The following is a 21,496-nucleotide window of genomic DNA, read 5'->3' on the forward strand; positions in this document are numbered from 1 at the left end:
GGTTTAGCTTAAATTCTCATAATACTTATGCAGCTTCAAAATACAGTATCTCGCTAAGCTTCCTTCAAAACAATGTGCTTAAAATCCATATGGGCAATCCCAAAGATCTTCCCACCCAGAGCAGCTACAGAAGGCGTTTGGATCACCTTTAAATGAGCCTAACAAAAGAGGCACCATTAGCAACTTGAAATTCGCATTTAGAATAGCACCCTTTCACATAGACACACCTCAATGCTGTCCCAACCAGCAGCTTGGGCATAGTCAGATTGATCAGAATTTACCACTGGGCCTCGAACTAACGGCAGATGAATACCATCCTGCCCAGCCACGCCCGCCTTGATCAACTCTGCCACTTCATCAATCTCAGCTTGTGTATGTCCCTCCTTTGGTTTGACGATTGCAAACTCTGTCACAGCCGCGCTGAAGGCGTTCGTCGGATCGTTATCATAGTCTATGAGATGGACGGATGGACCAGGTGCTGTGAACAGCTTTGAGAAGAGTGGCATGAATCCAGAGTGAAACTCTGGATGTTGTGAGGCTTGTTTGTGCAGTTCAGGTGATTTCCATACTGTCCAGAATATAGCCGTCCGTCAAATCAAACAGTGTTGTAGGAGGAATTAATACGAACAAACGAATATATGGGCATGGGTGGGCTCTTGCACCTCAAATCCCCAGAACACCCTACAAGTCAAAATTTAACACTCTGGGATTAGCGAGGAGAATGAAGAAGTACTTCAAAAACCCTGTGATATTATTATCGAGCCATACTTTTAGTTGGTCAAACAGAGATTTGTCTGCAAGGAATCCCTCCGATGCAGTGAAAGCAAGGTGTTCAACATATGATCTGTTTGCCATAAAGTTGTTGATTGGAGGCACAACGGCTTCAGGTTTAGAAAAACGTGCTGAGAATTGAAGGGTGGGCATTCAAAGGGCCATATCATCTTGTCTTTATACTATTAACAAAACGAAATGGGCCCCCTGTTTCGCCAAATGGGCGTTTGTCATCTGACCGTCGGCTGTCGGGCGCCTGTGGGTCTTCGACAATGATCCGAGATACCGATTCCGCATAACCCGACAGGTAATCTAGACGCACACGCTTCATCATCACTTTACGGCTTCAACTCAAGTTAGGTCTGATTAAGCGAGACAATATCGCTGCTGAGTACGCTGACAACGATATGCATGATTTTAATTACACCGTGAAGACTGTTAGCAAGTAGACCACTTACTGCGCATGAGCCTACATTGATGAATTCTGCGTAGATAAATAAACAATCTTGTAAGACCAACCGAATGATATACACGAACCAATTTCATGTCCTTGATAGTGTCATTGTCCCCTACATTGATTGGAGTTGTGCCGGAAGTTGAAGAATGATAGCCAGACAAGATTAGTCCGCTAAGGTCGTAATAGGATAGGATAGGATAGGTTTCGTGATGACATTTGAGTCACAGGTATCAAAATGAGTCAGATGGTATAAGCAATTTGCATCGACTGGGACGGATGTTGAAACTCGGAGGAGAGGAAGACAAGATCTAATGAGAGAGAGAAAAGAATAAGGAATAAGAGTGCACATCACTCTATACGGTCCCAGGAAGGCAAGCGAACGACAGAGGGTAAATTGTCCCAAACTTCTTGTCGAAGCAAAGAGGTTTCACGAGCAAAATCCGAGCGACAACGTTTACATATAGCAGAATCTGCTGAAACTCTGTTTATAGTTTGCAACATAAAATGCAAGGGTCCAGTCCGCAAACTCCACGACCGACGCAGTTGGGAAACTAAGCGTGAGAAGGCTTTCCCGCAAGTATCAATGCTACTGGGCCCACAGCTTGGGGTTATGATTCGCTTGCCACAGAAATCTCGAATGAAATCCTCCAGAATCTGAAGTCGATGTTGATACATGAGTGAATAGAGTAAGATGTCAGAAGGTGCCAGTATAGATGACGGTTTTGAGGGGTGTTCAAGCAGAAGTTTTGGATGATCACCAGAAAGAATATCAGACAGCGAGTATAGAGATAGGAAATAAAGAGCAGAAGGAACCACAATATTGATGTCAGTTTCCCTTGCGAGATTAAGAACGTGTAAGGGATGTACGAATGGGTAGGTGAGCCCATTGACTGGCTGAGAATTTAAAGCGATCTCGACCATGCTGTCGTGTCCTTCAAGCGTTGAAGACCACGTCTGTGTAAGGTACTTTATTGCGCTTTGCCGGGGTTGTTCAATCATGTATTTTGTCGTGAGACGTAGAATGCCAGCCAGGTAAAAAAAACCGTCCGCGTCTTGGTTCGTAAAATTACTGGAAATGTACTAGAGTCACAAAGTGTATCCTGAGCATTGGGACATCTCGACTTACGGACTGTCATATATGGCATTGAAGAGATTTGACAGTTCGAGAGGCAAGTCGTATATGTATACGACTTGGCACCCTTCAAAAGACTCTGCTTCTGAATCCAAAACTTGCGGGAGTTCAAACATATGACTGAATACTTCCGAGTGCCTCGCCTAGACGGAACATTAGGCTTTATCCACACTCATTGCAATTGTGTATCATACAAGCACTCCTCGATGGAGCCGAAAGGCAGTTGGATCTTCCTGTGTGATGAGCACAATGTTTCCGTCATCAAACCACGGCTTGTATTATATCAGAAGATAATCACACAGGGACCTAGTATGAAACATACCTCTCCCCGTTTAACTTCACGTCTGCCCAGTGACACTCTGCGGTTCATGAGATGAATATATCCCGACGAATCGAGATTTGCGTGAATAGGGTTGCTTTTCTTAAAGAGTGTTGCTACAATTGCAGACCCCAGAATATTAGAGGAGTGATCCAGCACCGTTTAACGCGTAGTGCAATGGTTTTGAAGCCTGTATTCGTGGCAGGTGATGGTCGACATTGAGAGGTAGGATCCGGTCGCGTCAAAGTTGGGTTGTTTGGGTTTAGTTGGCAACAACCTCCGAGAAGGTGTTCAGTCAGTGGCAAATGACTTTGATCTGAATTGTAATCTTGTTGAAGCTCAGATAATAATATTAATTCATGACCGACACTCCTCGTTCTCGTTCAATATCCAGGGCAGGCACCCCTGTGCTAGCTCGATCCTCCCCTTCTCGCTTATCCATTCCGCCAGCACTACGGCCCACCCCCTCGCTCTCCAATTTGCATATCCATAGCCACACTACAGGTGCATCTTCGTTGCAGTCGAATCCAGATACACCCATGAAATCAGCAGATAATTTCCTGGATAGTTCCGCGTCTTCGGTCATAGACATGGAACCTGCGGAGGGGATTTTGATTCAAGATATCGACACCGACATGAACCACACAGATACAGAAGATATTGAAACAATAGACAAAGCCGCTGTGTCCACTCAAAATGATGGAACGAAGCAACTTCTAAGAGATCAGCTTCGGAAGAGTCTGACGTACAAGGTTGCCCATGCAGGTTAGGGGCCACTCCGTTCTTACCTGCCAATTCCCGCCTTATTGATGATATAGCAGCACAACCGGGTCCTTCAAGGTTGCCAATGCCAGGCTCTCAACCAGAAGACAAGGAATTGAATTTTTCGGGGGGTGAATTCGCTTTCCACCTGAAACGATAACCATTGATTCCATTCCAGTTTCTGTATATCCTCCTAGAGAGTACTTTGTTCTTACTGATGCTGGCAAGCCGGTGTTCATAAGGTGCGCTCCCACATTATTACTCGCCCATATCTAATGATGAGGTCTGAATATAACGCGTTATAGCCGACCTGGGGGTGTAGATCAAGACGCTATGGCCTCAACAATAGGTATCATGCAAGCTTTGATCTCTGTTTTCCTCGACGAGAACGATAAGATAAGGTCGATAAATGCTGGACGGACGCGTATCACGTTTGTGTTACGGTCCCCGCTGTATTATGTGTGTGCTTCTTCATGGGGCGAGCCCGAATCCATTGTACGTGCATTACTTTGTTTTTGATTCGTATCGTTGATGAATTGACCTGCGACGTCTTCGAATTTGTGAAGGAAGACAAGATCGCATCTTGAATATCTTCATCTTCAAATTCTGAGTATTGTCACTGCCTCACAGCTCAAACGAATATTTGAGCGAAGGACAAATTTTGACTTGAGGCGGCTTCTAAATGGTATGCGCTTCTTCAAGTTTTGTGCACCAGAGGCTTGACTTCGATCCATTAAGGCGCAGAACCGTTTATGAACTCTCTGCTTGTCAGATTAGAAACCGACATTGCAATGACGACGTCGTCTTTGAATTGTTTAAAGATGGAACCAGGTCTTCGGAAACGTATAGCGGAATCCCTTGTTCCGAGCTCCAAGATGAAAGTATGTTGTCGATGGAATGTCATCCTTGGCCTACTATTAATGCCAAACCAGGACATGCTATACATCATTATGATTGCGAGTAATCGTGTAGTGACGTTAATACGTCCCAGAAAGCATTCGATACATCCAGCTGGTGGGTTACAATCCCAATTGTCCTACTCACGTTAACTAAACACCATTCCGCAATCAGACCTACATATCATCATGAACACCATTCATTCACCGTCTATATATAACTCCCCTGCATCTGCATCTTGGATACCCGTTTGTCTCCCAAAATTCAATCCCTCTGGCTTCGTGAATGCATACATCACCTTTCTCCGCAAAGACGATGCCGTTCACCTTAACGAACCTATAACATTCGCTCCAACCCCAGACCCGGAGTCGCCATCATCAACAGAAACTATATCCAATAAGTCAGATCCACAGGAGGGATTGAACGAGTCTGGGATCGCGCTTGTATGTATCAATGGAGGCGGGGAATTGGAACTGATCAGAAGTTGGTGTGATTCAGTTGTCAAAGTTAGTATATTATATTTTTTCCATGCCATTTTCGAGTCCGTGGGGTGATTCTGTGTGTTGACTAATCTTTTCAGAAATTGACTTCTGATGGGACGTTGACCGCCCTCCTCAATGCTTACCAAGCTAAAGAAATGGACTACTCGGTATCCCAGCTAGGAATTCCTGGGCTGCGCCATTTTGTGTACAAATCGCGAACACAAGTACAGATCACGTTGCCCATTTTTGAGGACCCTTACGACCAGCCAAATGCCAGGAAGAGGTGAGCTGCATTTCCTATGGCTCTCGTTTTAGGATGGTTATGTCGATCTCGTCCCCCACATTCTAGGCTTATCACACTGTATCAAAACATACACGATGCAATACATGCAAAATCGGGACAGGAAGCCGGACTAAAGCTGCAATATATCAGAACGGAATCGGAGAGCGTGATGGGTTGGGTAAGCTTTTAACAGTCCGATTTGTGCAGCGACCTGAATCTGTCATTTTTCAACAGATTACTCAGCCATTCGAGCTTTACATTTCCATTTCACCTTTGCTACCGAAGAGCGCTGCAGTCGGTGCTGCCAATGCGGTCGCTCGCTGGGTCAAGAGGGAGGAAGCTCGGTTATTTTTACGAGACGCGCCTGTGTTTTGAAGTGGCTGTAATGTCATTTTTGTCAAAGCACAGTTATACATAAACGAAAGTCAATCATATGAACACCTTTCAAAAATACAAGATATACCAAAAGGTGAAGTGGATAAAGCACGGTTAAAGGGTGTGATATGTACCAAAAGTTTAGTCATCAAGTTAACCAAACACAACAATCATTGTCAATCCTTGGGCAGTGGAGTCGTAGGGAGAGGAGTAGCCGCATCGAATGAGTCCTGGAGTTTAGCCATCCCATCCTTCAACCCTTGTACAAAATTGTTCTTAGCCGAGTTTTCGACATAGCTCAGTCGGTCTTTATGCCATTTCAGCCAATTCTCTGCACGAACGCCATCGATGGACTGGTCCAACAATCCCACCGAGACGTCGATAACGTCGGGACGCCCAGCCTGCCACCAGAATGCAGTCGCGCCGCATGTTCCACAGAATTCATGATAACGTCCAGGGCTAGAAAGGTATTGCTTCAGGCCCTTGGGTCGTTCTTCCTCCTTGGACACTACGATAGGTTTGTCGGACCCTTTTTCAAAAACGTTTGTGCGAGAGACAAACATCCAGCTCTGGATGTCGAATCCACAACCTTGTCGACAATGTGAACAGACACAATGCCCCGCCAGGAATCGAGTACGTGAATGCACAGCAGGTTGTGCTTCTCCCAAAGTAGAAATCTGAGCAGGTAAATTGCTGCCGGAACCAGAGCGAGATCCGACTTCGCGGCTACCTCCAGGAGAGGGACGGACGCTCGCAGGAACGAGCATCCCTATCGAATTCTTGCGCACCGGCGGGTCAAGCCACCACTTGACGTCACTTTTGTTACGGATTGTCGACAAACGTGTCTGCGGGAGCGGGTACAGGATGTCTGGGTAAGGTGCATACGGCTGTGCCGATAGCTCGTTCGGGCGGGTTACATATATGTCAATTGCACCACAGTGGCAGTAGGCACGCATTTTCTGCGAGGTACGCGATGAATCCGTGCGGCTTTGAAGTTTGTCGGAGCGCCAGCCAAGGGGGATTTGCTCGCTGCCTACGCGCTTCGAGTATCGCGGGAGGACTTTGCCATCGACGACTTGAATCTGATCTGCCAGGCCACCGTCCATTGTGTCGGCGACATTGATATGGCAATACAATTCCGTTAACCCTTCTGCCTGCCTCAAAGATCCGCCTGAAACAAACCACTCCGAGTCCCTCGTCAACAAAAACAGATGGGCAGAACAATTGTGGCAAAAGTACCACGCCGTGCTCGCAGAAGTTCGGTACTCGGTGAGACTGGAGTCTTTACTCGGGTCGATGGGTTGCATAGCATATGGCCCACCAATAGGGGGCCCTTCTATGGGCAAAAAATAAAAGGCCATTTCACCTGAGACATGGCGGCAGATATCGCAGTGGCAAAGGAAGTTGGTGACTGGTATGCGAGATTTCGCAAATGCAACCTGGAAACTGCCTATTCCGCAATGGCATTGTGATTTGATGTAAATCGTATTTTCGTCTTCCATAAAGGTGGACATGGATGTTGGGGGAATGAATGTATGCGAAGCGAATCAGTTTTGAGACTTTCGGGCCATGATATCATAACCTCTGACCGTGAAACGATCGTCTTGGGAAGGCGAACTGCGGCTAACGATGGCAACGGGAATGCCGGAGCAGGCTTAAAAACGTATAACTATGTCTGGTTATCTGAAATATCTTGCTGAAAGGGTTGAAAGCCATTGTGCGTACGGTGAATTGCCAGTATGGCATCATTTTTAAGTATCTAGCAGCCAGGAACTGGCACATACAATCCAAATTAGTCATCGATACAGCGCGTATTTTCGAGTATAAAACATTGTGGTGCAGACGGTATCGGTGGTCATTGGTGAGCAGAGTCAAGAGCTAGTCCAAGTTTGCTTCGAAGAGTTCAAGGTTCAGCGACATCACTCGTCGTACGTATACGACGCGTCAATGTCACGCATAACACACCATGACGGCGTCAAGACCGTGTCACACAACTGTGGACGGTTTTGTTTTCTTCTCTCAACAACGGTCTCCTCAATCATGGCCTCAGTTCTCATGAATTTTCACCGCGGTCTGTGTCAACGGATTTATTCATCTTCAACAGTATTTGTCGCTGCCAGGCGTACTTTCGTGTCCGCAGACGCCCCCCAGCGTGTGCCACCACCACGAGACCCGTCTTTATTCCAGCTCGGACACGGGCCCTCCGCAAGACCTGCGGAGAACATCACGACAACAAAGAAGTTTTTGGAGTCTATTGGGCGCGGGATGCAAGAGAAAGTAGATCAAAATATGAGCTGGGAAGAATTATGGAAGCTTGACGGAAAGGCATTGCGGAAAGCTGGACTCGCTGTGCGCGATCGGAGGTACGCACTATTGTTTCCTTTCTCAAAAATCTATCATTTATCGGCTACATGGGTCGATCCGAGAAGGTATCTTCTCTGGTGTATGGAAAAATTCCGTCTGGGCTTCCCTCTGAGCGAATTTGTACATGAACCAACTCCAAAAAAGACGATACGCGGGTAAGTAGTGGCTTGACATCTGAACTCTCTTTCTCCATAACTCTTCGGTGCCGGGATGTTCGCTAATGTGTACATCTTATCTCTTTGTCTTGTTACAGTTGGGGACCTAAAGTACAGAATGGGAAACGGATACGTTCTCGGCGACTAAAAGACAAGTCAAAGAGAAAGGTCACCACATAAATTTCTTTGACTAATAATAGATCCGCGCCTTTTTTATGCATACCATAGTTTTCCCTATTCAATTTCAATCTGAAACGAATGCAAATCGTATCTTTTGAGGTCAAAACAAACTGAATATACATTGTACAACAATTGATAGTAGGTAAAGGTGCAATGTCACTAGTAAATGTTACAAGGGCAGGTCAGGGATTAGACTATACAGTAGGGGTGGATCAAACAGAACTGAAACTATAACGAGATCGAAAGGCATAGAAAGATGTAAAGAGCAAAACCAACCAGTGACGAGAGAAATGAGGTGTAGCAATGTCCATAACATGTTACGAAAATATTGATGAGGAAGAGAGAGTGAGAAACCGAGTTTTGCAACGATCACGAGCGACATCTACGCCTTCCGAGTCGATGCGCCATAACAGACGCAGATCGGATCGTCCTTATCCTTACAGTCACGCTTAAAGTGACGACGTAATGCGTCACTACGGCTGAAGGATTTCCGGCACCCTCCAACCCAAAGCTCTGCCCCATGGTCTTCTTCGATGGTATATACATCTTGTAACCTCGGTCCCTTGAGGCCAAACATATGTGCGTCCGACAAACGCACCCCGATGCAAATAGGGTTTTTGGCCTTGTTGAGCACCATGTATTGGTGGGTAGCCAAATGCCTCGTGAAGTCACTGAGGCGCTTGCTCTTGCTATGGTAGCGGCAACCATTGACGCGCTGAGGGCAAACAAAATTGAGGGCGACAATAGAAGATTTTGATAATGGAGTGCGCTCTTTGAGTTGAATGTTGCGCGGTGATGGTTGACCACGCCTTGTGTAGTTCCGGGGCTTGTGAGGGGTGGGACTGAGAGATTTTGCATGCGTAGATGCCTGTTGCTTAGTTTGAGTGGGGGAAGAAGGCGCCGTACGAGCCAGGCGCTTCGCTGGACGTTCCTCCTCAACAAAATCTAGGGGGGGAAAAGCAGATGAACGCCGACGCTTTAAAGCGGACGATGGTGCCACGGAGGCGGGAGCCTTTGACGGGCGTGGCTTGACAAATTCAACGTAGTCGTCGTCATAAGTCGCTTCATTGTCGTTACTGTCTGCATAGACACTACTTGTGTCTTCGTCTTCGTTTTCTTCACGAACTGGCTCCTCCTCTTGAGGGGCTAGAAGGAGAGGATGTAACTCGTCCTTGTCAAGCGGTTCATGAAGCGCCTGGGGTGCTATGCCACACGAGGAGCCAAAAGAAGAGTACGCGTACGAGTCCAATGCGTTTATATTCCTGATGAAGAAATTGAGCAGGCAGTAGCCTATAACGAGCGATGGAACCTTACGGTAAAGATAGAGGCAAGTTAAGCCCTTCCGGGGTACAGAACTCCGAGCTCGTTGAAGAGTCATCCGAAATATTGTTGGAGGTGTAGAAAGTGTTGAGCGGAAGTAGGTCGTAAGGAAGTTCGTCGTCTACGTAGAAAAAATTAGCCATGGTAAGGAGAGATAGTATGGGGGATTAGACAAAACTTGATAATGGGCGAGTTTTATTTATAGGGGGGAATAGTGATAGTGAAGCATTTTACGTTTTGGGACGAAGGCGATAATTGGACGAGGACGGTGGGCCTTGGTTGTTACATCGAGGCTTCAACGAGGTCCCAACTCTCCCGCTTCCCACCCCATAAATGGTAATCCCCGCGTAACAATGCGCGCCAATTTACAAAGAGCACAAAAGGCTCTCATAGTTACTCCTTCCGCTCTTTGCAACAAAATACAATCGTAGTCAGAATCTGCATTCCAGAAGATATATGCTGTGCATTTTATCGAGCTGTATTCGCAGTAGTTGTTGGTCACTGAATATTTTTCAGTTTTTGTGTATCCTTCGAGAGCAACGGTCCAAGAACCTGCCGAACATTGCCGGTAAAAGAAGACGACATATCGGTACAGCATCAAAGGCGTGTAAAGCCACTTAAGAATCACCACGGAATGCGATTGGTTTTCAATGACAGAACAGTGCCCAACCGCTATCAGTAGATAATCAAAATCGTCAGCGTTTCCCACTGAAAGACAAAGAAGAAGGAGCACTCACCGGAACTAGACTAAATGTTGACTCGGGACCTGGTTCCTCATATCGCGTGATATCATTCCTTGGACCTCTTTCAAACAAAAAAATCGTCATTGAAGTACAAACAATCAACAGAGCAGGACAAAGGGAAGAAAAGTGGGCTATTCTATCGCTAAGTAGAAACATTGCTTTCGTCGTACGCATCGTTTCGAATTCGTCAAGATGCCTCATCATGTAAGAGAACATATTCTTTGGTAGAAAGTCCAAATTTAATCACTGAGAAATGTTTTGAGCTTTGTATCGCTTTCATTAAGCGGAGTCAGACGCACCATCTCCTGCCTTCAATTCGTAATAGCGAGCAGGAGGAATTGTCTCATCGTTGACGAGAGTACCGTTCGTCGACTCAAGATCTATCACAAAAGGCCTTCCGGGAAAAATGAGATCAGAATTTCTTTCACGAGCATGTGTTAGAAGGCAAGACAAAGGGCAAGCTTACTTCACGACACCTTTAGAACTTCCAAACTCATCTTTTTCTTGCACGTAGCGGTCTGGCGAAGTCAACAATCAATTCTTTTAGTCCCCGACAAAAAGTCGCACAGTAGTCCCGAGAAGAACGTACATTGGAATACAGCATGTTGTTTGGAGCAGGATGGATGATCGACTGCTATATCTGCGACCAGGCGGTCTCTGCCCACTAAGTAGGCACTTTGTCGGTGTATATGGAGAAGTTCTAGATCCGATCTCATCAGCGTCCATACGGTCTTTTTACACCCGTTATTCGAGAGTTAATGACTCACCGACTTGCTCTGCGTCTTTGAATACATATAACCTCCATCCAAGCACGGGCTTTCGTGCCTCTGGAGGCTCATTGTATTTGAGAACTGTGCTCGTCCCGTCAACCGCTTTCACGGTGTTTGTTTCCGCAGCCAAAAGGCCAGAGGGCGCAAAATTCGGCTTAGACTTGTCCGCAGGGTCCTGCCCTGAGGGAGACCCAGAACGCGAGCCCCGAGACCTAGGGGAAGCAGACCGGCGCTGGCCACGAGACGAATACCGATCCCTATCGCGTGCGCTATCATACCTTTCCCTATCCCGCTCACGCTCGCGCTCTCGCCGTCGTTCATCGTATCCCCTGGAATCGCGCTCCGACCACCTGTCCTCGTTCCTCCTCGATCGGTGGTGATAGTCTCTTTCCCTGTCCCGTTCGCGGTCGCGGTCAAGATCCCTATCACGTGCAGACGATCCATAGTCTCGTTCCCTGCGCCTACTTTCATAACCTCCACCCCGTTCCCTTGAGCTGCCTCGTTTCACGCTGCTACTCAGGGCACCGTCCTCGTATTCGCGGGACCTCTTTGGTGAACGAGAACGCCTAGACATTATACTTCAGAAATCTCTGAGACGGTAGCGCGTATTACCCTTGTTTTTATGCAAAGTTAGATCCCACAGTGGGGTATATCAACGAAACTCAGGATTGAAAACGAGTAGGTTTGTCAATTGATGAACGCTCGACTCAGTTCGATTCGACCAGGTGCAGGACAACTTTTGAGTCGGAGTTTGAACCGAGTTGAACCATCGGCCCGAAGTTGTGTAGTCAACTGTAACTGCAATGATGTAGTTCGTTCGTTTGGCTAAAGAAATGAATTAATGACATGTCATACCGAGTTAATGAGTATCCAACCGAACCTATAGAACGTATCACCTGAATTAGTTTGTAATAAAAAAAATTGCATTCATTGTTGGGTCGCCATTTGAGCTCAGAGTAAACCATTCAATGCTTTCAAGATTCAAAGGCTCAGCTCGAGACGCTCATTCGAATGAGAGACTGCGGACACATGCAAAGTAGAATCAAGAGGCGAGCAAGATCTAAGAAAGTATCGCAGTGGAAGAGGTCGTCTCGTCGATTGTATGGCTTCGCAGAGGTAGAATGTTAACAGCACGGTTGTTCATTATCTTTAAGGTAGACGCCTTTCATGGGTTTCACGAGCTTCCATGAGGGGGATGATAGATGGAAATATTGATTATATTGGCTCATGGCGCACCTAGTTCATCGGCATGAACGCTTGATACAGACATGGGGGGGCATTTGAAAAGGAACGGTTGAATGGTCATTCCAATTCTTGGTGACGAGGGTTTAATAATTGTATAGTTGAAGAAACGCAACTTCAAGACTTAACTAATATTAAGCATTTAAGGATACATTTAGTACCTGATACAATCGTACACTTGAATGATGAGCATGGGCGACAGTGACTTGAAGTTCGGGAAACCAGAAGTAGGCTAGCACAGTATGGGGGGAATTTCCGCTCTTCCACAGCAGAGCGAATTAAATAGGGAAGTCGTGGCAGTAGCTCTGGTTCTGTGGAAACTCTCAGGCAAGACAAAGAAATTAGAACACGCGTGAGAGGCGCCACTCGAAGAAGCTGGTATTGCACTGAGTGGAGGGACGTGTATACCAATGTTTGATACTTTCAGTGTTTCTCACCCTAGGGCAGAAGCTTGCTATGAAAACACGGTTATTGATGTAGTTGATGTAGAATATAGAGAAAGAATCGTTTGGGGCAGCAGAGGGAACAATAGTCAATAGCCAAAACTACATCAGTGGCCAAGGCAAAATCCCCAGCAGCTAACGGAGCAAGTGCCCTACTATGCAGCCCAAATCGGGGTACTTTGTGTGCTGTATGCAGAGAGCTTTGGTTTTAAAAGAAACGTAGCTGTGAGGTATCTCTAGTAGTTTCGACGATCAAGGGGAATGAATGGGAATGATCATTCATTACAATTTGCAAGGAAAGTTCAGATGCCGTGTGGTGTACGCTATTTCAAACTCCGAAAGCGTTACGTCATCATCTGTAGAGCTAACTCAAGCTATCCTTTGTTGAGTAAAACGCCTGGATATCTTTTCTTTATTTCATGGCTACGGTCACCCATCATATCCGTTCATATTATAATCCAGAAGACCGTGAGACTTTGGAACTGGAGACAGGGCAAGACCCAGGATGCATTAACCCTGAGCTGGAAACGGTCCGAATTCTTGACCCAGAAGAAGAATGGAGGCAGGAGGCGGCCAGGATACCCATACAGCGTCCACAACGTGCCCCACCGCAATTTGTACCCGCGACACTCTCCTACGACGAATGGAGCTTCTCTAAACCAACGCTGTCGAAAGACGAAGCATCGTCTTCGAAAACTCTGGGCAGAAACCTTTCTGGGTGGTATAGATCTCTAACGAGCAAACAGACGAATTCGAAAGCCTCGAGCTCCAAGCAGCAGGATACAAAGCATGGCGTTTATGAATCGCAACCTCTTGTTGAAAATATCCCAAAACCTGCTCCGATGAAAGTGGATTCGCGGAACAAGAACAACTGGTTCATCATGAAAGCGATTCAGTCCGAGGCACCCTCTGCCTCTTCTTCGTCATCCTCGACCCCGACGTCAACTCTAGCAGACATCCTTTCTAGAGAACCTCCTCCTCTTCCTTCTCAGGAAAAATTTACCCCTCCTGTTTGGCTTGAGATAGGTCCGTCAAACAAAGGTTTTGGCATGCTCCAGAGGTCAGGCTGGAACGAAGGAGAACCCCTTGGCCCTGATGTCATTCGCCGAAAACCCGTGAAGGACTTGCTTCCAGACGAAGATATGATCTCATCTAGGGAAAGAGGGAAAGAAAAAGCTCGTTCCTTTTCCTCCAACGCCCCTTCTCGGCGTGAGGTGATGGAAATGAAGATGACAGAATTTGACGACGTGAGTGAGCTCCGGAGTGTTGACGTGATAGACCTCACCCTATCAGACTCGGACTTGGATGACGGCGAATCTCTTCCAGATTTTGACAAAGACCCCATAAAACACGAAGAAGAATCCACTTCAAGAGAGATGGATCCACCCAAGCCGGTTGACCGCATATACGAGGACGTTTCTTCGCCGTATCGACGGAAAGCTCTTCTCACACCTATTGCTACCGTGCTCAAATCTGATAGATTAGGCATCGGACTGAAGGCAAAAACCGAGGGGATTTACAAGTCATCGAAAAAACGTGTTACCCATGGACAGGCGGCATTGGCCGCGCACGTCAAGGCAGCGGAGGAAAGTCGGATACGTCGAAAACATTATGGCCGTGGCCGTAAAGGGTTTGAGAAACAACACCGGAGGGAAGAGGAAAATCGCAAGGCTATGCTAGCCTATTTGAAGGGCTCATGATGTGTCTTTTCGCAAGTTCTGTATTCACTAGAATAGTATACAATTAGAAATTGGATTGCAGAACACTCAACTACGGTTACACTTATGGAATAAGTAATTGCGACAAGACTTGGAATAACAACATAATTGCAAGAGAAACGTTAGAAATATCCAAAGTCGAAACTGAAACTCGTTATTATTTGTCGTAATATGTTGAATAAAGCGGTCTAATGGGGGTATACTTGCACCGGAACATGGATGGATGAGTTGAAGAGAGAAGAAAAGTTGAAGTTGAAAGGCGTTAAGGCATGGTGGATTGGCCCCACACTCCCTTTGCAGATTCGCATTTGACTGAGGCGACGTACATACGTAACCACTGGATCATCTCCTGGCTGATTTGGTTACACCTCGTCACGTCGATCATCTGGATCCGCTGGGGAGCGGCCAGGAGGGCGCCGTGGGGATTACGTTCCTGGAGACTTTTCATGCGCACATAATCAGCCGCAGCTGCAGATGCCGAAGACATCTTTGGAGCAGTAGAATGATGGTAGCGTTTGTACGCGTGGGGGTCAGCAGGGAGTCGGGATTCGATGAAAGACCTGAGAGAATCCCATGCGAAGGATGTACATCCATCGAGAGTCACATATTCAAGGTGGGGACAAGTCCACGGTTGAGGAAGCGATAACGCCTTTGAAATACAGTAAGGAATCGGATTGACCACAAAGGGAGACGATGTCATACCTTGAAGAAAACATTGGAGATATCCTCAACTTCCACAAACTCCAAAGTGACCAGTGACGGTAGCTTGCGAAGAAGATTCACAAACTTCATCTCGTTAAAATTACAAGTTTCTATGCGCAAATGCTTGAGTGGCAGTCTCGTGAGTGCCTGAGCATAAACCAGTTGCACCAACGATGTTGCATCCTCGAGGTAGCCAAGATCCAAGGTTTCGAGTGCGGGAAAGGATATATGGCTCATGATCTCCCGTGTAAAGAAAATACCTGAATAATAGAAAGACATTTTTTTCAGACGGGGTAGATGGATTTTATTCGTGACGGGCATATCGTAATCATCTATTCGGGCAGGCGAGCATGGATGGGAGTCGACATTGCTCATGTTACGCAAGTTGAGCTCTTCAAGCTCTGGGCATTGACGAAGTGCATCGAGCATAATGGCGACGGAGGGTGTAAATGAGTTGAAATAGCCCCCCAATTTGAGTACACGGAGCCCGGTCATTAATTTCAGGTCCCATCCAAAATTGAATGACGTCAGGGAACATGAACGAAGCTTCGGCGTGCATCCATTAAACAGGGAAAAGCGTGGGTTGGAACAGTGATCGTCTATGGAGTGGTACACCTGGATGGTCAGGCTCTCGAGAATAGGGGCGTCTTCTTGACACCGGAGGAGGGCAGTGTAGGCATGCGGTCGATTGGGCACAGTGAGGCTGAATGATCTCGTACGCCACATCGCCGGTCGGAATAAGTCCATTGCATGCATGATTTGCTCGTTGACGTTCTGAATATATTCGTTACGCGGGCCAAAATTAACTGTGATATCCAGAGGGCATGACTTAGATCGCATGAGTCGTCGCCTCGCCTTCTCCAGCGAGTTGTGCGGGCTGACCGAGATCTTCGCCCACAGAACAGGCGTATTCAACGCCACGTCCGCCCAGTATCGACTATTGGATAATACAAAAATATTAGTCCCGAGCATAGCGGATACGTCAATTTTGCCACACACCAAACCAGCATTAATGTGGGCACCATAACAGGGTCCTCGTCGCCCATACCGAGAACTCCGATAGTAAATATGCTCGACAGAAGCTCACTGGGTAGCCGAAGGACGGGGGACTGTAATCGTACTGCTGTCTCTAGCTTCGACTCGAGCTCGGTGCGCTCCTTAACCAAAGCAGCCATCTTAATGTCGATTGATGAGAGCGCCTCGCGCAAATAGGCTATCGACATGAACGTCGGGGTTCGAGGAATGTAGACGTCGTCAACATTGCTCACTCGAGTCTTCAAGGGGGGTAAAGTGGTATAATTTTTGAGTGATGATTTCCTTCGCCTAGTAGGATTTGTAAACGTGCTAGCAGGTATTCGTGCAGGATAACTTGAAGTTGACATGGAGGGGAGAGCAAACAAAATAGGGCACGACGAGATCGAGGCGGCCAAGGACAGCTTCCCAATTTAAGGATTATGGGTCCAATTGGGTAGTATAGAGTCCTGCGTTGGTATCGGCACCACACCAGCCAGATGCAGTGTGTGCAGAGAGTAAGACCAGCGCTCAGGCAACCTGAGCAAGATTCATTTCCGTGTCAGTGGGTGAATAGGGATATCGGCGGACGTGGCGCACCGAGAGCTCTCTAGGATCAGCGCAATGGAGACTGAAGACGAGGGTGAAAAGGCGAGATCCATACGGACATGCGCTGGCTTATAACGATTTGGGCGATCGCGTACTGATAAAGACGTACCTACCCAAAGAGCTCGCCTGTGTTCCGCAAATGCACGAGGCAGAAAGCATGCCAATGGCTTTCTCGCAGCTGGACAAGGATCCAGAAAAACCTGATGGCTGACCTGCAACGTGGGATTTTGTAATGAACATCGAGGGCACGAGGAAGGGAACGAGGCAGACTCAGCCCAAGGCTTCAACATTATTTCGTCTACTTCGGTCTTCCAATCTCCTCGCAAGCCGATTTCCCGGGCCAAAACAAACATTTATGTCCCCAATTCCCATTTGGCTCATTGTCGCTGATACATGACTTCCAATTCTTCACTTGGATATCTCAAAGACTCAATGGCTTCGGCCATGTTTACTTTGCTTACTCTGAACTAACTACTATCACAATCAACCTCTCTATCTTGTCTGAGAAGACACCTCGTCTGTGTATCGATAATACCAAAACTGGCATAGAACCTGACATTTGGAGTGAGTACAAACCTCTCGAAATGTACTCAGAACTTACGAAGATATCGAGGAAGACTGTCAGCATACTCCCTGTGCGACGTGCCATTAGCTATAATTCCAGCCTACAAATTTATCTAAGCGCACCAGCCAACCAGCCACCGTTTGTGATGAGATAGTGTTTATCCATACTTTTAGCGCAGATCGACAGAGCATACGTCGAATTACCGAATATGGCAAACAAGAATAGCGCAGGAGACAAGCCTTCGCATCGTGTCTTGAAATTTTTTACTAATTGCAAATCAGAGTTAGTGCATGCCGAGAAATGAGAGGGAGCGAGGCAAAGTTCTGACATATTTGCGGAACACGAGCGCCGAGCTAAAGCCCATAATGAATTAAAAGCGAATGAATCCAGTGGGCATTGTGGACTTACGAAAAGCAAGGCGCTGGACCAGCCCAGTATTTGTATAAGCCACCACTTCTTATCTTCCTCGGGAGGCACAACGAGGTCTGTATCTTCATCCTTAGTGATCCACCAGGCAGCCACACCCACGCCGACCACGAAAGCAATAGTCAGAATGTAGCGTATAGTCAATTTCTTCGTGAACACGGGTTCTTCATGAGAACGGGAATCGCCTCCAAGTAAAGGGGTGTTTTCTAGTGGCGCTTGTGAGTCGCCGCTGATTCCAGTAACCAAACGGTTTCTCTTCCAGCGATAATAATAGATCTGGAATAGCAGAATGGAGTCGCATGTGGTATACTTATGGCGAGATAATGAGCACACATATAACTGCTTGGAGATACTTTATGTTTGGTAAAGACTCACATACAGGGCCAGGAGAATGACCGTCGGCAAAAGTCCACCTAGAAGTGCACCCACCAAATTGGTTAGGTCGCCTAGAAGCCATATGATGACGAACAGGACGCTGAGGCCTTCTCCGGATTGCAGTGTATAGTTCTCATAGACTTGCGGAGAGTAAACGACGACCCTAGGCACAGATTCAGTTCTTATTCGGTCCTTAAAATGGACAAGGCGAGTGCATTACCAGCAAGCAATAGATATCCATCCTAGCTAATTATTGATGCTTTCAAGCTCAAAGAAATGCAGCGATAGTGTGGGGGAACATACGATGCTACTTAAATTGTCACCAGAAAGCATGATGGCATGGGCGTACAAAGAGGAGTTTTACACGAAAGAACTCTGCGATTTTCGTCCAGGGGCCAGCGGCTTAAATTAGAGCAGTCCGAGCCGTAAAGTTAAAAACGGCCTGTCACAGTCACGCTCACGCATGTGAGCATGTGACCGGACGGCACCAGAGTGCGCGTCCAACAAGTTACAACGCCTCCGACCGACCCAACACTTCATTTACCATGAACGACGGCCAAGAAGCCTTCCGACGACTGGCAAAACAACTTAGAACAGTGGGCGGAAGTGCCAGGGGAGGAGGACCCGGTGGAAAGGGCCTTTTCGCCGGAAGTGGACTTCTCGTTACTCTCCTCGCTGGAGGATTCGCGTTGAACTCCAGTTTGTTCAATGGTGTGTCATTTTCTACCCTTTTTCAGCTATAACGGAACTGACTGGATTAAAAGTGGACGGTGGTCATCGTGCTATCAAGTACAGCAGGTAATAGTAAATCTGAAGCTTTGCTGGGGTATCTGGTTAATTGGTTATTTCAAGGCTACACGGTGTGAAGGATGACATTTACAGCGAAGGAACTCATTTCGCAGTGAGTAGAATGATCAAAATTACTGTGCAAATCTCATTGCCACAAATAGATTCCTTGGTTTGAAACTCCCATTGTGTTTGATGTTCGAGCTAAGCCTCGCAACATTGCCAGTTTGACTGGAACAAAAGGTGCCTCCACCCACTGTTTCCTTCCTATATATTTAACATAGAAATATGCAGACTTACAAATGGTTAACATCACTTGCCGTGTACTATCAAAACCAAAGATTGAAGGACTGCCCCAAATCTACCGCGAACTTGGCAAAGATTATGATGAAAGAGTTCTTCCCTCTATTGTCAACGAGGTGCTCAAAAGCGTCGTCGCCCAATTCAATGCCAGCCAACTTATTATCCAACGAGAAAATGTGAGTGTATCCCTCTGAGGTTAAGTGCCTCCTGCTGAATCCAGATGAAGGTTTCCCGACTTGTACGAGATAATTTGACAGAACGTGCTTCCAAATTCAACATCGTATTGGATGACGTTTCAATTACTCATGTTGCTTTCTCTACCGAGTTCACGCACGCTGTTGAGGCTAAGCAGGTCGCTCAGCAAACGGCTCTTCGTGCCGCATACCTTGTCGACCAAGCTATCCAGGAGAAACAGGTATACTTATTGCGTCTGTCTTGCATGTATATGCTAATCCTATTTCCCCAGTCAATCATTGTCCGTGCTCAGGGTGAAGCTAAGAGTGCTGAGCTTGTCGGAGAAGCTCTCCGTAAAAATAAGGGTTTCCTTGAACTTCGTCGCCTGGAGGCCGCACGCGACATTGCCAATCTCCTTTCACAATCACAGAATAAAGTCATGTTAGACTCGCAAAGTCTTTTGCTTGACGGTTAGTCTCTCTAGTTATGTTGGTACGGTGCTTTATTGACTCTCCATTCACATAGTTGCTGGAAATGATGCCCAGGATTTGTTGAAAGTTACTACAAAGTGATCTGTAACTCGTGCAAAACTGATTATGGTGCCACTCCTTCTCCGATGCTCGAATTGAGGGTCTTGGGTGGTTTGTAAAAATGATGACAATTTTCTAGACTTCACCGTCTTATCAATGTCGTTAGGCTTCGCAGGATGGTGTACATCACCGTTCTCTGAGGCTTCTTGAACTATGGTCCGCGCAGCCCCTTCTGGTGCTACCGTAGGATAAATTACCATATTCTCGCCCGATCCGTTGGACATATGTGTCGTTTGCTTGCGGCGCGAATGGACATCGTGTCGAAGCTTTTTTTTTCAAGCCTTACACACGTGGTTGTGGTTGAAGTTATAGAGCAAAACCCACTTTGAAAGTTGCAAGTGCGGCTAGCTTGCGAAGTGAATTCAGATATGCTGAGGCCTGGCAAATGCTCATGACCAAATGCATCCGAAAAACTCAATACTAAGCATACAGGAGTCGGATATGATATACATGCATGTCTCCTGCTTCCGGCCCTCGACCATATCTTGAGCATAGCCGGTAAGTGTAATGTTGTTATTTGTCGGGAATGACACCCATGGGACTCTATTCCAATCGTCTTGGAGCTTAATGACTGTCCACATTGTAGAACGAACCCCAGAACCGACGGACATGTGAATCTATGAACAGAACCGTGATTCTCGGGTCTGAGTTTGTGTGGAGTATATATTCTTATCGTGGGCGTTGAAGGCAGGGACCCTTCAAGGGGACGGGAAAGCTAACGAGATTAATTACCACGAGAAGTATTTTCGAACCTTCAAAAGTGAAGTACGTTTGACATATTCAGACCTCTGGGTCCCTACTCCTGAGACCAATAGTGGAAGGACAATAGTAACGCAAAACTCCAGCTCTGTGAATCGATATAGGACACGAATTTCATCATCCCAGTGGTCTTTTACGGCGGAGTGGCATATTATGCCAATCTGGGGCGATAATTTAGAATATTGAGGGAGCTACTATTTCCGAGTGTTGAATAGTCGCAGGAAGCAACTGATACACGGAAAACACAAGTCGAGTTCATCGTTGATGCTGGTGAGGACATCGGGACAGGATTGTGCAGTAAGTGGTCAGTGAGCGCTTAGCAAGCGCTTACAGTGTTCTCCTGGCTATGAGTCAATCGTTTTCCTTGAGCTTAGCTAAATGCCTTTATAGTCTGGTTTACATGAATCCTCGCTCATTGATTTGGCACAGATGTAGAATTGACGCTATTAGCGTTCTGTGCTGCTACAATAAATATTAAATATATACAGAAACAAATTGAACTTCTCTCTCTCTCGCGGAAGTGAGTTTGGTATAATAATTTTACGACATAACTATGGTAAGGATATAACGCTATGTGCCTTTTATCCAACCCATAAGTGATCCGCCATGACAATTTTGTGGATTGGGGTGTGGGGCCAAGTTGTCGAAGGAGTTTGAATGATTGTATGATATAGCACAATTGCGGCAGTTATAGCAGCAGCTGTTACAGTAAAAGTTGCTGACGTCGGAAAGTGGGCGTACGATGTGTTGAAAATTGTACAATAGATGGGTATGTAGATATCA

The 21,496-nt window shown here is 46.6% G+C and overlaps 10 protein-coding genes across 10 annotated transcripts; 4 read left to right on the forward strand and 6 right to left on the reverse strand.

Moving 5' to 3' along the window:
* Nucleotides 1-53: 53 nt before the first annotated feature.
* JR316_0006919 (uncharacterized protein) lies at nucleotides 54-855 on the reverse strand (the record flags this gene model as incomplete). Its single annotated transcript, XM_047892664.1, has 4 exons — nucleotides 54-158; nucleotides 228-568; nucleotides 629-681; nucleotides 734-855. 4 exons carry the CDS (start codon nucleotides 853-855, stop codon nucleotides 54-56), a joined length of 621 nt encoding a protein of 206 aa, XP_047747946.1.
* A 721-nt stretch (nucleotides 856-1,576) lies between these two features.
* JR316_0006920 (uncharacterized protein) lies at nucleotides 1,577-2,730 on the reverse strand (the record flags this gene model as incomplete). The annotated part of the gene is made up of 4 exons (XM_047892665.1): nucleotides 1,577-2,297; nucleotides 2,355-2,503; nucleotides 2,555-2,632; nucleotides 2,683-2,730. The coding sequence occupies 4 exons, from the start codon at nucleotides 2,728-2,730 to the stop codon at nucleotides 1,577-1,579; spliced, it is 996 nt and encodes a 331-aa protein (XP_047747947.1).
* A 308-nt stretch (nucleotides 2,731-3,038) lies between these two features.
* Nucleotides 3,039-5,478, forward strand: JR316_0006921 (Vacuolar fusion protein MON1; the record flags this gene model as incomplete). Its single annotated transcript, XM_047892666.1, has 10 exons — nucleotides 3,039-3,444; nucleotides 3,620-3,683; nucleotides 3,747-3,936; nucleotides 4,012-4,126; nucleotides 4,180-4,322; nucleotides 4,374-4,455; nucleotides 4,513-4,844; nucleotides 4,919-5,103; nucleotides 5,170-5,281; nucleotides 5,338-5,478. 10 exons carry the CDS (start codon nucleotides 3,039-3,041, stop codon nucleotides 5,476-5,478), a joined length of 1,770 nt encoding a protein of 589 aa, XP_047747948.1.
* Nucleotides 5,479-5,654: 176 nt separating this feature from the next.
* Nucleotides 5,655-6,992, reverse strand: JR316_0006922 (uncharacterized protein; the record flags this gene model as incomplete). The annotated part of the gene is made up of 1 exon (XM_047892667.1): nucleotides 5,655-6,992. One exon carries the CDS (start codon nucleotides 6,990-6,992, stop codon nucleotides 5,655-5,657), a length of 1,338 nt encoding a protein of 445 aa, XP_047747949.1.
* A 526-nt stretch (nucleotides 6,993-7,518) lies between these two features.
* On the forward strand, nucleotides 7,519-8,177 carry JR316_0006923 (Protein FYV4, mitochondrial; the record flags this gene model as incomplete). Its single annotated transcript, XM_047892668.1, has 3 exons — nucleotides 7,519-7,841; nucleotides 7,908-7,997; nucleotides 8,096-8,177. The coding sequence occupies 3 exons, from the start codon at nucleotides 7,519-7,521 to the stop codon at nucleotides 8,175-8,177; spliced, it is 495 nt and encodes a 164-aa protein (XP_047747950.1).
* A 382-nt stretch (nucleotides 8,178-8,559) lies between these two features.
* On the reverse strand, nucleotides 8,560-9,640 carry JR316_0006924 (uncharacterized protein; the record flags this gene model as incomplete). The annotated part of the gene is made up of 2 exons (XM_047892669.1): nucleotides 8,560-9,439; nucleotides 9,492-9,640. 2 exons carry the CDS (start codon nucleotides 9,638-9,640, stop codon nucleotides 8,560-8,562), a joined length of 1,029 nt encoding a protein of 342 aa, XP_047747951.1.
* Nucleotides 9,641-10,427: 787 nt separating this feature from the next.
* On the reverse strand, nucleotides 10,428-11,584 carry JR316_0006925 (Smad nuclear-interacting protein 1; the record flags this gene model as incomplete). Its single annotated transcript, XM_047892670.1, has 5 exons — nucleotides 10,428-10,486; nucleotides 10,540-10,634; nucleotides 10,707-10,758; nucleotides 10,830-10,940; nucleotides 11,008-11,584. The coding sequence occupies 5 exons, from the start codon at nucleotides 11,582-11,584 to the stop codon at nucleotides 10,428-10,430; spliced, it is 894 nt and encodes a 297-aa protein (XP_047747952.1).
* Nucleotides 11,585-13,114: 1,530 nt separating this feature from the next.
* On the forward strand, nucleotides 13,115-14,395 carry JR316_0006926 (uncharacterized protein; the record flags this gene model as incomplete). The annotated part of the gene is made up of 1 exon (XM_047892671.1): nucleotides 13,115-14,395. One exon carries the CDS (start codon nucleotides 13,115-13,117, stop codon nucleotides 14,393-14,395), a length of 1,281 nt encoding a protein of 426 aa, XP_047747953.1.
* Nucleotides 14,396-14,675: 280 nt separating this feature from the next.
* Nucleotides 14,676-16,497, reverse strand: JR316_0006927 (uncharacterized protein; the record flags this gene model as incomplete). Its single annotated transcript, XM_047892672.1, has 3 exons — nucleotides 14,676-15,062; nucleotides 15,116-16,052; nucleotides 16,115-16,497. The coding sequence occupies 3 exons, from the start codon at nucleotides 16,495-16,497 to the stop codon at nucleotides 14,676-14,678; spliced, it is 1,707 nt and encodes a 568-aa protein (XP_047747954.1).
* A 2,149-nt stretch (nucleotides 16,498-18,646) lies between these two features.
* JR316_0006928 (Prohibitin-2, subunit of the prohibitin complex (Phb1p-Phb2p)) lies at nucleotides 18,647-19,936 on the forward strand (the record flags this gene model as incomplete). The annotated part of the gene is made up of 8 exons (XM_047892673.1): nucleotides 18,647-18,812; nucleotides 18,866-18,899; nucleotides 18,954-19,002; nucleotides 19,052-19,130; nucleotides 19,182-19,366; nucleotides 19,417-19,605; nucleotides 19,657-19,834; nucleotides 19,890-19,936. 8 exons carry the CDS (start codon nucleotides 18,647-18,649, stop codon nucleotides 19,934-19,936), a joined length of 927 nt encoding a protein of 308 aa, XP_047747955.1.
* Nucleotides 19,937-21,496: the final 1,560 nt, after the last annotated feature.

The sequence above is a fragment of the Psilocybe cubensis genome, chromosome 6, assembly GCF_017499595.1.
Source record: "Psilocybe cubensis strain MGC-MH-2018 chromosome 6, whole genome shotgun sequence".
NCBI lineage: Eukaryota > Fungi > Basidiomycota > Agaricomycetes > Agaricales > Agrocybaceae > Psilocybe > Psilocybe cubensis.